The sequence below is a fragment of the Amblyraja radiata genome, chromosome 7, assembly GCF_010909765.2.
Source record: "Amblyraja radiata isolate CabotCenter1 chromosome 7, sAmbRad1.1.pri, whole genome shotgun sequence".
Taxonomy (NCBI): domain Eukaryota; kingdom Metazoa; phylum Chordata; class Chondrichthyes; order Rajiformes; family Rajidae; genus Amblyraja; species Amblyraja radiata.
In genome coordinates this window covers 23,172,243-23,186,805 of record NC_045962.1, presented here as the reverse complement: position 1 = coordinate 23,186,805, position 14,563 = coordinate 23,172,243, and the positions used below count along the sequence as shown (strand labels likewise).

General features: G+C 40.6%; 1 protein-coding gene across 4 annotated transcripts in view; it reads right to left on the bottom strand.

Annotated features, from left to right (window-relative positions):
• Positions 1-14,563, bottom strand: part of znf385b (zinc finger protein 385B) — a 263,021-nt gene that overhangs the window by 90,908 nt on the left and 157,550 nt on the right. For all 4 annotated transcript variants that reach the window (XM_033023838.1, XM_033023839.1, XM_033023837.1 and 1 more), the window contains exon 2: positions 14,406-14,548. In XM_033023838.1, the coding sequence (XP_032879729.1) occupies positions 14,406-14,548 (143 nt within the window). The remainder of the gene's footprint in view (positions 1-14,405; positions 14,549-14,563) is intronic.

The window sequence follows — 14,563 nt, the reverse complement described above, 5'->3', positions numbered from 1 at the left end:
AAACGTTCCTTGATCTCAAAGATCAGGAAATATATTATGCGCATATAACTTATTCTATCTATTTTTAATAAACAGATCTTGTGCCTGGTGGAATAAGAATAATTGGACTGGATCTGACACTTACTTTTCTCAGGACAGCAGCTCGTAGCAGACACCTGAAGATTACAATCATCAGAGTTGCAATTGCCAGTCACTTCCTTGGCTCCCTTCCAAGAGTAAGCTGCTATGTAACCTTGTAAATACTTTCAACCATTTTCCACCACATTAGTCATTGTACGTTGGCCTTTAGGATGAACCTAGGAAGAGGCTTGAATGTGTGCAAGGCAAATGCTGTGACTCTGACATACAGCATCAGAAATATGGATACAATTTATATTTGCTTTGTTGCACTGAAAAAAAATATTCATTTCCTCACATCATGGAGATTGTTTTATCCTTAATACAAAGAAGATGATTTGACCCTTTCAGTTTACGCATTCTCTGCATTCTCTTTCATGGGTCCATTAACATTTTGTCTCCCCAACAATGTGCACTTTCCTCATCACCCTCAAATACTACACAGGGGATCATATAATGGATAGTCCATTTTATCAGAAGGGTGATACAAGGAACTGCAGATGCTCTAATCTTGAGCGAAACCCAAAGTGCTGGAGGAACTCAGCGGATCAGGCAGAATGTAGTGAGGGAATGGATTTCTGGTTGGGACTCTTCACCTGAAGAAGGGTCCTGTTCCGAAAGGTCCCCTATCCATTTCCTCCCCAGATATTGCCTGACTCCTGAGTTTCTCCAGCAGTTTGTGATTTGATTAATATTGGTTTGGCAATATGGAGACAATGATTGTTTTAATATTAGATGGGTCATGGATGAACCCATTAATTATTTATTTGACAGCTAAAAGAAGGTGTTAAGGTAATGATAATGAGTGTAACAGAAAACTTCAGCAATATTTTAGTGATAATCCCTACAATGGTGACAGATCACTGATGGGGAGTCAAGGTGATACAGTCACTCAGCTATTTCTGCTTCAATAAAGTAAGGCTGATAATCTCTGTAATGATACCTCAGACCTTTTCAGGTGGTAAATGCTGAGCAAACCAGAGCAAGCTACAATGCAGGGCACATATTGGGTGATATATTACAGAACTGTCAAGGCAATGAAATTGCCCTTTTCAAAGCCTGATGGCCCTTCATCACAACCACTCCATTAGACGCAGGTGCTTCGCTGTAATGTTCTTTTTCTGTTCTCTTTGCAATTCTTACCGGGACTATTATACATTTGTCACCCACAAGCCATCTGCAATATGCTGCATCTCAAGTTACCTACTGAGTTGTAGCCTGCTGTTCCCTTCACAACTTTACTACAACAATATTTATTCAACACCTTTCATGTAGTAAAAGATCCCAAGACACCACTGACTACCAATCTGTTTACACTGTGTGACTCAACTATTTTACACAACATTTTAATGCTGCTGATCATGCAACGTGTTCTTTTTAATAAAAAGTTATGCATTTGACGCAGATTCAAACATTTTCGCTACAATGTAAAGACAAATTCGTACGGCGAGTTATTCCCGGCATTTTACTGTTATGCCATAAACTAACAACATGTTGCACAGTCATTTAAACAAGTACAAGTGAACTCTGCACATGGTTAGCCAGAGCATCCACTTACTGAATCACACTCCTTCAGTGGAATGTCCAACAGCTCATAGCAGATTCTGAACAGTGTGCAATAAAGGGAAAAATGCTCTGAAAATGAGTCCCAGTGGTGAAATATCCGGTGCTAATTACTATACCTTACTTCTTCTCTCCTCCATTTCATTCCTTTCAGTGCCAAGGCGAAGGAATAGATTTTGGACTTTCCATCTATGTTACATTGTCAAAGCCAGGGAATATTAGGAAACCAAACTAATCACAAGCTAAGTATTTTTTTATCGAAACTGATTCCTAGTCTAAACATATTCAAGGAGCTTGGTTTACATTTTAGGCAAACGTGGCATGGAGGTGACCGAAGAGCGGTCAATCAAATAATGAAAGGGTTGGATTGTTTGCCCATTCATAAATCATTCCTGTTCAATAATCTGAGGAGTAGCAGAAAATGAATCTCAACCATGTAGGTGTCATTATTAGGTCATAAGGTCATGTGATAGGAGTATAATTAGGCCATTTGGCCCATGATTCAATCATGGCTGGCCTATCTCTCCCTCCTAACCCCATTCTCCTGCCTTCTCCCCATAACCACTGACACTTGTACTAATCAAGAATCTATCTATCTCGACCTTAGATATATCCTCCTCATTTCCTTCCTAAAAGAACGTCCTTTAATTTCGAGGCTCTGACCGCTAGTCCTAGACTCTCTCATGAGTGGAAACATCCACTCTATCCAAGCCTTTCACTATTCTGTATGTTTCAATGAGGTCCCCCTCGTTCTTCTAATCTCTAGCGAGTACAGGCCCAGAGCTGACAAATGCTCATCATAGGTTAACCTACTCATTCCTGGGATCATCATTCTTATAAACCTCCTCTGGACCCATTCCAGAGCCAGCACATCCTTCTTCAGATATGGTGCCCAAAATTGCTGGCCTTTGATCTGATTTAAAAGGGAGTCCGACGAGTTCCTGGAACTAGGGGCTGCGAATTTGAACCTGGAGTGCGATCTGGTTGAAAAAGTAAGTGAGAAGTGAAAAGCTCTGTAACTGTATAATCCACATACGCACAAACACACAAGCGTACATGTGTGAGTATGTACATGCTAAGTGGCTCCAGGTGGTACTCAGAAAGGATAGACAACGATTCTACTGACATCAGATTCCAGCATCTGCAGTTTCTTGCATCTCTTAACAAATCAACTGTTGCAACTTCCGCTGGAGGAGCAAACTGGAAGGGGAGTGAGCTTTGGATTCAACAATGAGCTGGTTTGGTGCCTCAGTAACTCTCCCACCACAATTAGTGAACGCCTTACGAAACATGCACTTTTCAACATGGAGCCCAACTCTTGCACATGCCACAATCCTGCAAGCTTCAGACCTTGGAAAAAATCCTGATCTGCATCCCAAAGGGAGATAAACTGAATCCCTGGGCAACTTCTGGTGAGAAGGAACACAACACTTCGGCAAAACATGATCGGCTGTGGAGAATACTAACTCCTAGGGGGGCCCTTCCCTTGAGGAAATGCTTGGAGCATGACCTCATCTTCACAAGGACTGTTTTTCATCAGAAGACAAGCACAAGGCATAATGGCAACATCCTCAGTCCAGATACACACCTTTCAGGAGACATCATTGCCCAAGCAAGGACTCAAAAGATACTCATATCACTTTTTAAAAGTGAGGGGAGAAAAATTTAATAGGAACCTGAGGGGGAACTTTTTTTACATTAAGGGTGGTAGGTATTTGGAATGAGCTGCTGGAGGAGGTAGTTGAGGCAGGTACTGTCATATTAAAAAAAAACATTTGAACAGATACATGGATAGGATAAGTTTATCGGAATATGGGCCAAATGTGGTCAGATGGGACTAGTGTAGATCAAAGATCCTATAGGATCTTTGGTGTAGATGGGACAGTTAAGTCATTGTGGGCAAGTTGAGCCGAAGGGTCTGTTTCCACACTGGAAAGCTCTTTAACCTGATCTATGGCAGGCACCATTGTCTCTTTCAACATAACCTGAAAGCAGCAGTGTCAACAGAAGGGATGATACAATAAGATCAATATCAAACTCTCAGGGACCCTACAAGGCTGACTCTCTCAGATAGCACTGCAGAGACAAATGTGAAGTCCCAGCCTACAGAAATCACAGGGTATTCTTGATTAGTATAGATGTCAGAGGTTTTTGGGGAGAAGGCAGGAGAATGGGGTGAGGATGGAGAGATAGATCAGCCATGATTGAATGACAGAGTAGACTTGATGGGCCGAATGGCCTAATTCTACTCTTATCCCTCATGACCTTATGGTCTACAACGTATAGGCTGCCCTGAAATCCACAGTAACTGAAGCATGCGAAAAAATGCTTGGTTTCTCTACCAAGAATATCCAGGAATGGTTTTGTGAGAATGACCAGAAGATTGAGGAGCTAACTACAAATATAAGATGTTCCTGGATTGGAAGATCCACCTTTATTCAAGAGAAAAGAAACAACTCTGCCACCAGAGGTCCAGAAAGTAAAGCCCATGACTTAAAGAACAGATGTTTGCAGACAGCCCTGACATGATTGAGTTCTGTTCCTAACAAGCCATCCACATTTCAACACTCAAAGTCTAACCGCACTGAGAGCCATGAACAAGGGTGATCTTGGGAAAGGCAAAGAGGCTGTTAACATTTGATGAAAGAAACACTTCAAAAGCCTCTTCAATTGCAAATCTTTGTCCTTCATGTGGGTGTCATGAACTGCGTTTAATCCAGTCTTACTGCCATCCTTGACTAACAAGCAGCTGAGAAGTCATGTACCAACTCAAAATTGGGAGCAAATGGTATTCCGTATTGAAATCCTAGAGAGCCCAAGTTTCAAATCCATAGCCAACATTTGGGAAAAGGAGGATATACCTGGGGATCTCAGAGGAGACAAGTCTGACTGCAAAAGTTGAAGTGGAGCGTCCCTACCATTTTGCTTGGGGAAAGTCATCGATAGGGCCTTCCTTGGCCTCTTCCTCCCAGTGTCAGAAGAGCTGCCCCTTGAATTACAATGTGTTTTCCATCCATCCTGTGGCACAGTGGCCACTAATTTTGCCTCATAATAACTTGAGAAAACATGTGGAGAGCATCACACATGGCCTCCTTGAACCTCATGAAAGGCATCACAGCACTTACACACTCAAGGGGTATCGCTTCAAGACATTGCCAACTCATTCACCCAGGAGAGGATGAAATGTACACTGAACATTCACAAGACCAAGGTCTTCTACTAACCTGTCTCTCCTCCGCTGCTCCCATATTGTACCACGCTGCCCTCCAATAATAAAGATTCACAATTGAACCCTGGTGAACATGGACACTTTCAGAATCTTGTCAACCACCTCTTGAATGAGTGCAACATGCTCACCGACTCCTGGGTACCTCTAGCCCACGATCTCTCAAAGTAGAAAAGGAGCTTTAAGGGTGGTCTTAAGAAACGCAAGGCAATGCATCAGGAGTAGGCAGCAGCCTGCTCTAAGCAGCAGAAGGAAAGCATCTCCTCAACAATCCCCACCATTGAGAGACACTCCAATGAGAGACAACTCCAATGAGAGACAACTTCATTAAGAGACACCATTCCTTTCATCTCTGCAAAAATCTGTGGTTTTGCTATTCACTCCATTAACCAAGTCAAAGCCTACAACACAGGAGTGAAAGCGTCATCAATCTCGAGGAACTGCCCAAGGAAAAAGAGTAAACTAATTTTTTTGCCTTGGCAAAGGTCTTTTTGTATCTTTATAGAAATCACCTGTTCTATACAAGTTCCTGGTCCGGTGTCATTGCCTGAGTGAGTGGGTGAGGAATTGTCCACTCATTGACACTAGAAATTAGTCTCTGTCAAATGTTTACATGTCTGTGGCTGACAGGAGGAGAGGAAATGAACTTTCAGTCACTCTTTTCCTGCATTCCCATTGTATACGTTTTTAACTACAGGTTTGTGTTTTCAAATGAGTAACTGAGAATGGCATTATCATTCAGTATTCGCTTAATATTGCATTGATAAAATATTCAATTCTTGAACAACTGGGCAAAAAATTCAATCTCAAAACATTCGAAATGGGAAGTAAGCAAAAAATGCTGGAGAAACTCAGCGGGTGAGGCAGCATCTATGGAGAGAAGGACAGGCGACGTTTCGGGTCGAGACCCTTCTTCAGACTTGGGAGTTGTGATTAAATGAATTTGGGGTAATTACAGAAGACCAATTAAGGACAGAAAATGTGAACAACACCCAGCACGTCAGGTAACTTCCATTATTATTTTTACAGATGACTAAATCCACCTTTCAAATGTTCAAAATAAATTCTAAGCATATCCATTACATTCGCTCAGTCTTCCAAGCTTATGGGAGAGTTTCATATTTTCATTCAAAGTACCTTAGCTAAAGCACAAATCAATCTGTTCTCCGTTCATCTGGAAATTCAGAGTTTACATGTATGCTTCTTGCATATTTTAAAAACAAAGATGTGAACATAATAAGGGAGGAATATTTTAGCAAATACCTTCAAAGGTTTCTCTTTTTTTCTCATTGTCATTTGTAGGTTTCTTTAGAGTGTTTGGATATGAAAAAGCTGGTGGATACTGTGTCGTGACAATTATTTGGGCGTTTTGAGTCATAGAGTTGGATCGCACATTCGTGCCCACCATTTTCCCATTGACATTAATCCCATTTGCTCACATTAGGACCATATTCTTCTATGCGTTGCCTATTTAAGTGTTGTCTAAATTGTATCGGATTCTATCAAATCCTCTGGCAGCACATTCCATGTATCACCACTGAGTAAAAAAATTACCTCTCAGATCCCGTTCAAAACTCCTTAAATAAATGTCTTCTTGTTTCCGATACCCCTTCTTTAGGAAAGAAGATTTTGACTGTCTACCCTATCCATGCCTCTTATATTCTTATTAACTTCTATCAGATCAACCCGTAGCCCCCTTCACTCCAGGGTAAACAAGTCCAGCACTAAATTCCAGCAACCATCATGACATTCTAGTGAATCTCTTCCACGCTCTCTCTCATGCACTCAATCGTATATTGTGGCAATCAGACATTCACACAATACTCAAAATGCAGCCTAATCAGTGTTCTGTAAAATAGCCACATAACATCCCTTCTCATAAACTATGCCCCAACATATGAAGGAAAGCAAGTCGCTTTCAAGGAAGTATGTCCTTGGACCCGGTTCATCAAAGTTCCTTAGTAATCTACCAGTTATCATGTACGTCCAAAACCTATTTGACTTCTCAAAATGCAGCAAATTGTATCTGCCAACATTCTACCCAAATTTCCATCTGTTCAATATTCTGCTGCAGCCTTAAACAGCCTTCCTCATTATCCGTCACACCACCGATTGTTATGTCATCCACAAACTTACTAATCATATCTCCGGCATTCACCTCCAACTTGTTACTATGTGTCACAAACTGCAAATTTCCCAGCTGTACACAGACTTCCAATTAGAAAAACATCCTTCCGCCACTACTTTCTGGCTGTTATTACCAGCCAATTTTGAATCCAATTAGCTCGAATTGTATCCCATGTGCCTTAATCTTCTGGACCTGCCTGCCATATTCCATCTTGTCAAAAGCCTTACTAAAGCCAACACGTGAAGCATTTGCCTTCATCAATTTCTTCGGCTGCTTCCTCAAAAAACGCAATAGTGAGGCAGGATCTCCCCCATACAAAGCTATTTGGTTTATCAGTTGGTTGATCGATTGGTCTGGCTGGATCCTAGGTTATAAATTGATCTGATGCTATTGCCCTCAGGAGCTGTCTTTCCGAATATAGATAAATCCCGTTCCTTTGAATTTTTTCCAGTTTTGCTACCACTGATGCAAGGCTCACTGGCCTGTAGTTACCTGGCCTACCTCTGCTTCCCTTCTAAAATAAAGAACATTATCTATGCTACAGTCTTCTGGTACCTCACCCTGACTAACAATGGTGCAAAGATCTCCATCGGGACCCCAGCAATCTCTTCCCTTGTTTGTCCCATCATATTCTAGGATAGATCTCACCCTTCCTGGGATGCCTCTGCTCTTCTGTGTTGCAAGACATCCAACACCTCCACCCTCTAGATCAGCGTTTCTCAACCTTTTTACCTTTGCGGAACCCTTGAAATAATTTTCATGTCTCAGGGAACCCCAACATAAAAATTATTAAAAATCTTTATTAATCTCTTTCTTTCTCTTTCATAAAGTTCATAAGGCAAACATAATATATTTTTCTGATAACTGGTTTAAGCAAAAAATAACTTAAGTTTTTCCCAAGTTTATTGACAACGCAAAACAAAACTGAATTCAAACTGCTTGTTCAAAACTGAAGCAAATAAAGGCAAACACACATAAACTTTTCATAAACTAACAAAAACATACATAAATAAACTGTTCATAAACTAACACAAATAAACATAAACATACTTAATTTTTAAAAATTCATATAATATCCATGCTGACCCATGTTTGGCCCATATCTCTCGAAACCGTTCATGTACCTGTCCAAGTGTATTGTAAATGTTTTTATAATATCTGCCTCGAGCAACTTGTTCCATATACCCATCACCATCTAAGTGAAAAAGTTCCTCTTCAGGTTTGTATTAAATCTTGCTCTTCTCACTTTAAAACTATGTCCTCTGTTTCTTGATTCCCCCACCCAGGGTAAAAGCCTCTGTGCATCCACCTTATCTATTCCCCTCATGATTTTATACACCTCCCATAAGCTCACCCCTCAGCCTTGTGCACTCCAAGAAATAGTGTCAGACTGCCCATCCTCTCCCTGGAGCTCAGTCCCTCAACAATGTCGTAAATCCTCTCTGCACTCCAGTTTAAAACAAGAAAGAGGGCAAGGAAACTAATTCAGTCTCTTAGGTTTCTGTATGCTTTGAGACAGATTGTCCAGCCAGAGTATCTAATGGAACAATCAAGACAGCAGTTGTAATTACACACAAAAAATACCTGCTTTGATGCAATTTCGAAACAGCACTAGGTTTATGAGCACATTTCTATCGCTGAGACAAGATGACACATAAATAGCATATTCCTGAGATGTTGTTAGGCACTATTAGTGTAGGCCTGTTTGCTAACAAGATTTTTTTATTTGAATTTAAAATTAAAGCTCTGCTGTTTCATTATGTATTGAATTTGCTTTAAACAGTGTTGGAAGCTGTATTCAGTACAATTCTAACCCCCCCCCCCCCCCCCCCCCCCCCCGTTTTCTGCTATGGATTATTTGGAATGAGAATGATTCAAAGTCCTCCTAACATCTGATTAAGTCAATTGTCTGAACGTGTCCCCAATCACCAAAATTAGAGCACATGGTATTGGGGATAGGGTATTGACATGGATAAAGAACTGGTTGGCAGACAGGAAGCAAAGAGTAGGAATTAACGGGTCCTTTTCAGAATGGCAGGCAGTGACTAGTGGGGTGCTGCAAGGCTCGGTGCTGAGACCACAGTTATTTACAAAATATATTAACCATTTAAAACGAGGGAATTAAATGTGACATCTACAAGTTTGCGGAGGACACAAAGCTGGGTGGCAGTGTGAGCTGCGATGAGGATGCTGTGAGGCTGCAGGGTGACTTGGATAGGTTGGGTGAGTGGGCAGATGCATGGCAGATTCAGTATAATGTGGATAAATATGAGGTTATCCACTTTGGTGGCAAGAACAGGAAGGCAGATTATTATCTGAATTGTGTCAGATTAGGAAAAGGGGAGGTGCAACGAGACCTGGGTGTGCTTGTACATCAGTCACTGAAAGTAAGCATGCAGGTACAGCTGGCTGGGAAGAAAGCTCATGGCCTTCATTTCGAGAGAATTTGAGTTTAGGAGCAAGGAGGTCCAACTGCAGTTGTACAGGACCCTGGAGAGACCGCACCTGGAGTATTGTGTACAATTTTGGTCTCCTAATTTGAGGAAGGATATTATTGCTATTGATGGAGTGCAGCGTAGGTTCACCAGGTTAATTCCCGGAATGGTAGGACTGACATATGATGAAGGAATGGGTCGACTGGGCTTGTATTAATTTAGAAGGATGAGTGGGTCTCTTATAGAAACATATACAATTTTTAAAGGATTGGACAGGTTAGATGCAGGAAAAATGTTCCCTATGGTGGGGGAGTCCAGAACCAGGGGTCACAGTTTAAGAATAAGGGATAGGCCACTAGGACTGAGATGAGGGAAAACATCTTCACCCAGAGAGTTGTAAATCTGTGGAATTCTCTGCCACAGAAGGCAGTGGAGGCCAATTCACTGGATGCTTTCAGGAGAGAGTTAGATTTAGCTCTTTGGGCTGAAGGAATCAAGGGATATGGAGAAAATGCAGGAACGGGGTACAAAATTTAGATGATCAGCCATGATCATAGTAAATGGCAGTGTTGGTTCGAACAGCCGAATGGCCTACTCCTATACCTATTTTTCTATGTTTCTATGCACCATTTACCAGGAGCATGATTGCTGGTTTGAATACAGCCCCAAAGACTCACAAAAAGATCAGAATGATCTGGATCAAGCTGACTGCTTGACTAATAGCCCATGAACCTTAATTCCCTTTACAAATAGGATGTGGTAGCTGCAGTACAAACTTTACTGCAGTTATTCATCCAGGTTACTCTGACAGAACCGTTCAATCCTGTGACCTTTATCATCAAGGACAAGGTCAGTAAGTGCATGTGAACACGCTTACTAGTTTGCTTACTAGTTGTACACCATCCTAACTGGGAAAAACATTGCTGGTTCTAAACCCTGAAACTCCTTTACTCAACAACACATGGGAATACCTTCACCAGTAGAACCAGCAGTACTATCATAATGTTGAAGAGACATTTGGATAGATACTTGTCTAGAAAAGGTCTAGAGGGTTATGGGCCAAGTGCGGGCTGGTGGGATTAGTGTAGCTGGGACATGTTGGTCAACGTGGGGAAGTTGGGCTAAAAATCCGTGTTTCCACACTGTACCTCCATTTGACTAGTTAATACATAAACAAGGTTTTCATTACACATCTCAGTACACGTGAAAATAATAAACCAATATTATTGTTGATTGACACAAAAAGCTGGAGTAACTCAGTGGGTCAGACAGCACCTCTGGAGAAAAGGGAATAGGTGACGTTTCAGAATGTAGTCTTTACTTTTTTTAGAACATATTGTTGTCTATCGAATGCTGTCTAGCATCCCAGTGCCAAGGTCATACTGGCTTTATAAAGCTGACTGCAGAATTAGCTGAGCTGCTGTTTGGCATGCTGTTGTTACCCAGCCAAAAGACTAAACTGCAAACCATCAACATTGGTTGCTCGAGGGACTTTGGCCATTTGTTTTGTTTTGCACTAATATGGGGTTTCTATATTTCAAGTCATAGAGTCATAGAGTGGTACAGTGTGGAAACAAGTCCTTTGGCCCAACTTGCTCACACTGGCCAACATGTCCGAACTACACTAGTTCCACCTGCCCGTGTTTGGTCTATATCCCTCCAAACTTGTCCTATCCATGTACTGTTTCTTAAATGTTAAGAGAGTCCCTGCCTCAACTACCTCCTCTGGCAGCTTGTTCCATACACCCACTACCTTTTGTGTGAAAAGGTTATCCCTCAGATTCCTATTAAATCTTTTCCCCTTCACCTTAAACCTATGTTCTCCAGTCCTCGATTCATCTACTCTAGGCAAGAGACTCTGTGCATTTACCTGATCTATTCCTCATGATTTTATACACCTCTATAAGATCGCCCCTCATCCTCCTGCGCACCAAGGAATATAGTTCCAGCTTGCTCAACCTCTCCCTGTAGCTCAGACCTTCTAGCCCTGGCAACATCCTTGTCAATCTTCTCTGTACACTTTCCAGCTTGACAACATCTTCCATATAACATGGTGCCTAGAACTGAACACAATACACTAAATGTAACCTCACTAAAGCCTTATACAACTGCAACATGACCTCCCAACTTCTATACAATACTCTGACTGATGAAGGCCAATTTTTGACCACCCTGTCTACCTGCGAATCCACCATCAAGGAACCGTACACCTGCACTCCAAGATCCCTCTGCTCTACAACACTCCCCAGACCCCTACCATTCACTGTGTCGGTCCTGCCCATGTTAGACTTCCCAAAATGCAACGCCTAAATTCCTATCAACTGTTTCTCAGTCCACCTGGCCAATTGATCAATATCCTGTTGCAATTTTTCACAACCATCTTCACTATCTGCAAAACCACCCACTTATACATCATCTGCAAACTTGCTTTGTATGTTCATGTCCAAATCATTGACGTGGATGATAAACAGTAACGGGCCCAGCACGGAATCCTGGGGCGCACCACTGGTCACAGGCCTCCAGTCTGAGAAGCAACCTTCCACCATCACCCACTGTTTCCTTCCATGAAGCCAATTTGCTGTCCATTCAGCTTTCTCTCCTTGGATTCCATACGATCTAACCTTCCAGAGCAGCATACCATGCGGAACCTTGTTGAATACTTTGCTGGAGTCCATATATACAATATCTACAGCTCTGCCCTCATCGACGTTTTTGGTCACGTCTTTAAAAACCTCGTGTGACACAACTTCCCACGTACAAACCCATGCTGACTATCCCTAATCAGCCCTAGTGCGTTGAAATGCCTGTACATTTATTAGATTTATTGAACATCTTTTTTGGTTTGTTTATTACATTATCTATTGAGTACTATGTTTACAGACCTGGTATGCTGCTACAAGTAAGAATTTCATAGTTCCGTTTCAGTATATATGACAATTAAACATTCTTGAACGGCAATGCTAACTTTGGAAACAACCCAAGTATGTATGATGACAAATGAAAGACAAATCATAGCTTCAGGCGCACATTAATTAAAATAAGATACATGCAGCAAACCCTGCAAACTTAAAAAAAATACTGCCCACTTGATAAAACAGCAAGGAGATATTTTTGTGTTTCCTGTGAGATTTCCATTACCCTTTCCATTTCCATTTCATGTGATAGAAAATCTACACTAAGTATGAAAACATTAATACATACAAGTTGACTTTTGCCAAATAGTGCTTCTGGTTAAGGCACTGGTGTGGTGTGTTTTTAGAGATAATTAATGCCCACTATTATTTTAAATTTTGATATTACTGGAAGTCCAATGAATACATCTGGAGATAAAAGATTCCTAAATGTCCTTTGGAACACTTGCTTCCTTTCATCATAGCAGTAATATGTCAGATGTGAAACTGTATCCATTGATAAAAATATATGCTTAGAGGTGACCCCACATCCAATGCCATTCAGACACACCATAGACTTTGTATCTTCACCATGCATATTAGTCAAAAGGGGCCACATATTTGTCTTCAGCATCAAATCATGAATTTTTTATTCAAATGCTATTAAATGGCATTAAAACAGAATTCTCTATATTTCCAACAAGAACACCTGATAAAGATTACTCAAAAGGATGAAATACTCTTGGTTTCAGTTTGCAAATTTCAATTTAAGTATATGAAAGTATAGAAAGATTGTAAATCATTTAAGAGACACGCAGAATCAACCTTGGCTGAAAATTCGTGGCATTAACAACAGCATAATTTACAGCAGACCAGAAATCCCCTGCTACAATCTCTTTTCACACTAGATTAATTTGCTAAAAGAATTAATGTTGTTAACCACATGGCTACATTTCAAACACCCACAGTCTGCTCCTGGTGATAACACAATTCCTTATTGATTATAGACACACACATGATGCTCAATCTTCAGTCTAACTGCTATATATGTTATCTGTATTTTCTCTATAATGAGAGATGTTTTGCATTGTATATCATTATACTTCCGATGCATGAATGTTTTATTTTCATCCCATAACTTTGTAAAACACGGTATTAATTAGGACGGTTTAAATCTGGTCAGTTGTATTTTTCAGAGCTTACAAGACCCTGCACATAAAGTTATTTATAATTAAGCTGAATTGGTGATAACTAAAATGTCTTCCATGCATTCCTAATAAACCCAAAGCTTAGGCTAGTTGTGCTGTAATGTTTTTTTCAAAGCAGCTCAGTAAGCTTAAAGATTTATGGGCCAGAAACAATTGAGGCTTACCAGTATAAAGCATGTCAAAAGGGGGAGCTTATCACAAGAGAAAACAGCCACAAAACGACATCTATTTCATCACTTTTTATTTAAAAGTTCTCCAGTAATGATCTTTTACGAGCTTACGGATGCTGATTGTGTAGTCCAATTATCAAAGAAAAATTTCAAACATAAAACACTTTAAATATTGTTAATATTTTTCTGAGCAAAAATAGAAAAACGTCCTCTTACTGCTGAGATGCATATGAAATTGATATTTATGGCAAAAATGAAAACAACTGTGTCATAAACCTACCAAAATTGTGTTTCTTTCTTTTGATTCATAATCAATACTCTCCTACTCTGCTGCTCTTTTAGTTCCTCTGAAATCGGAGCAACGGCACAAACATTTTCACAGCGTGAGCAGCTCACAGTTGTTGGGAGTTTGATGCTGCATAACCACAACTACATTGCAATATAGTGGGTTAATAGGATCCAGAAGAACTGGTTGCACGGATGAGCACTGCAAGTCAACTGAATTCATGTGAAATAAAATCAACTAACATTTTGGAAGCATGTTTTATTATTTGTACCTTAGGATTTAGAATCTGTCTACAAAAAAAGCTCCATCTGCTGGATACCAACATGTGAATCAGTCTGAGAGAGGCAGAGAGAAAACAAATGCATTTCAATTTCTACTCACCGTGTTGAAATTTGGGAAAAGTCCAACAGCAGAGCCAGTATCCATTGGAAAAGGTATAAATGATTTAAAATCAAGTGATGGCTGCATCATCAGAGTAGGTGTCCGCAAAAATGCAGGAAGTGTGCTGGCATGGCATGTACTTCCTGTCAATGAGAAAG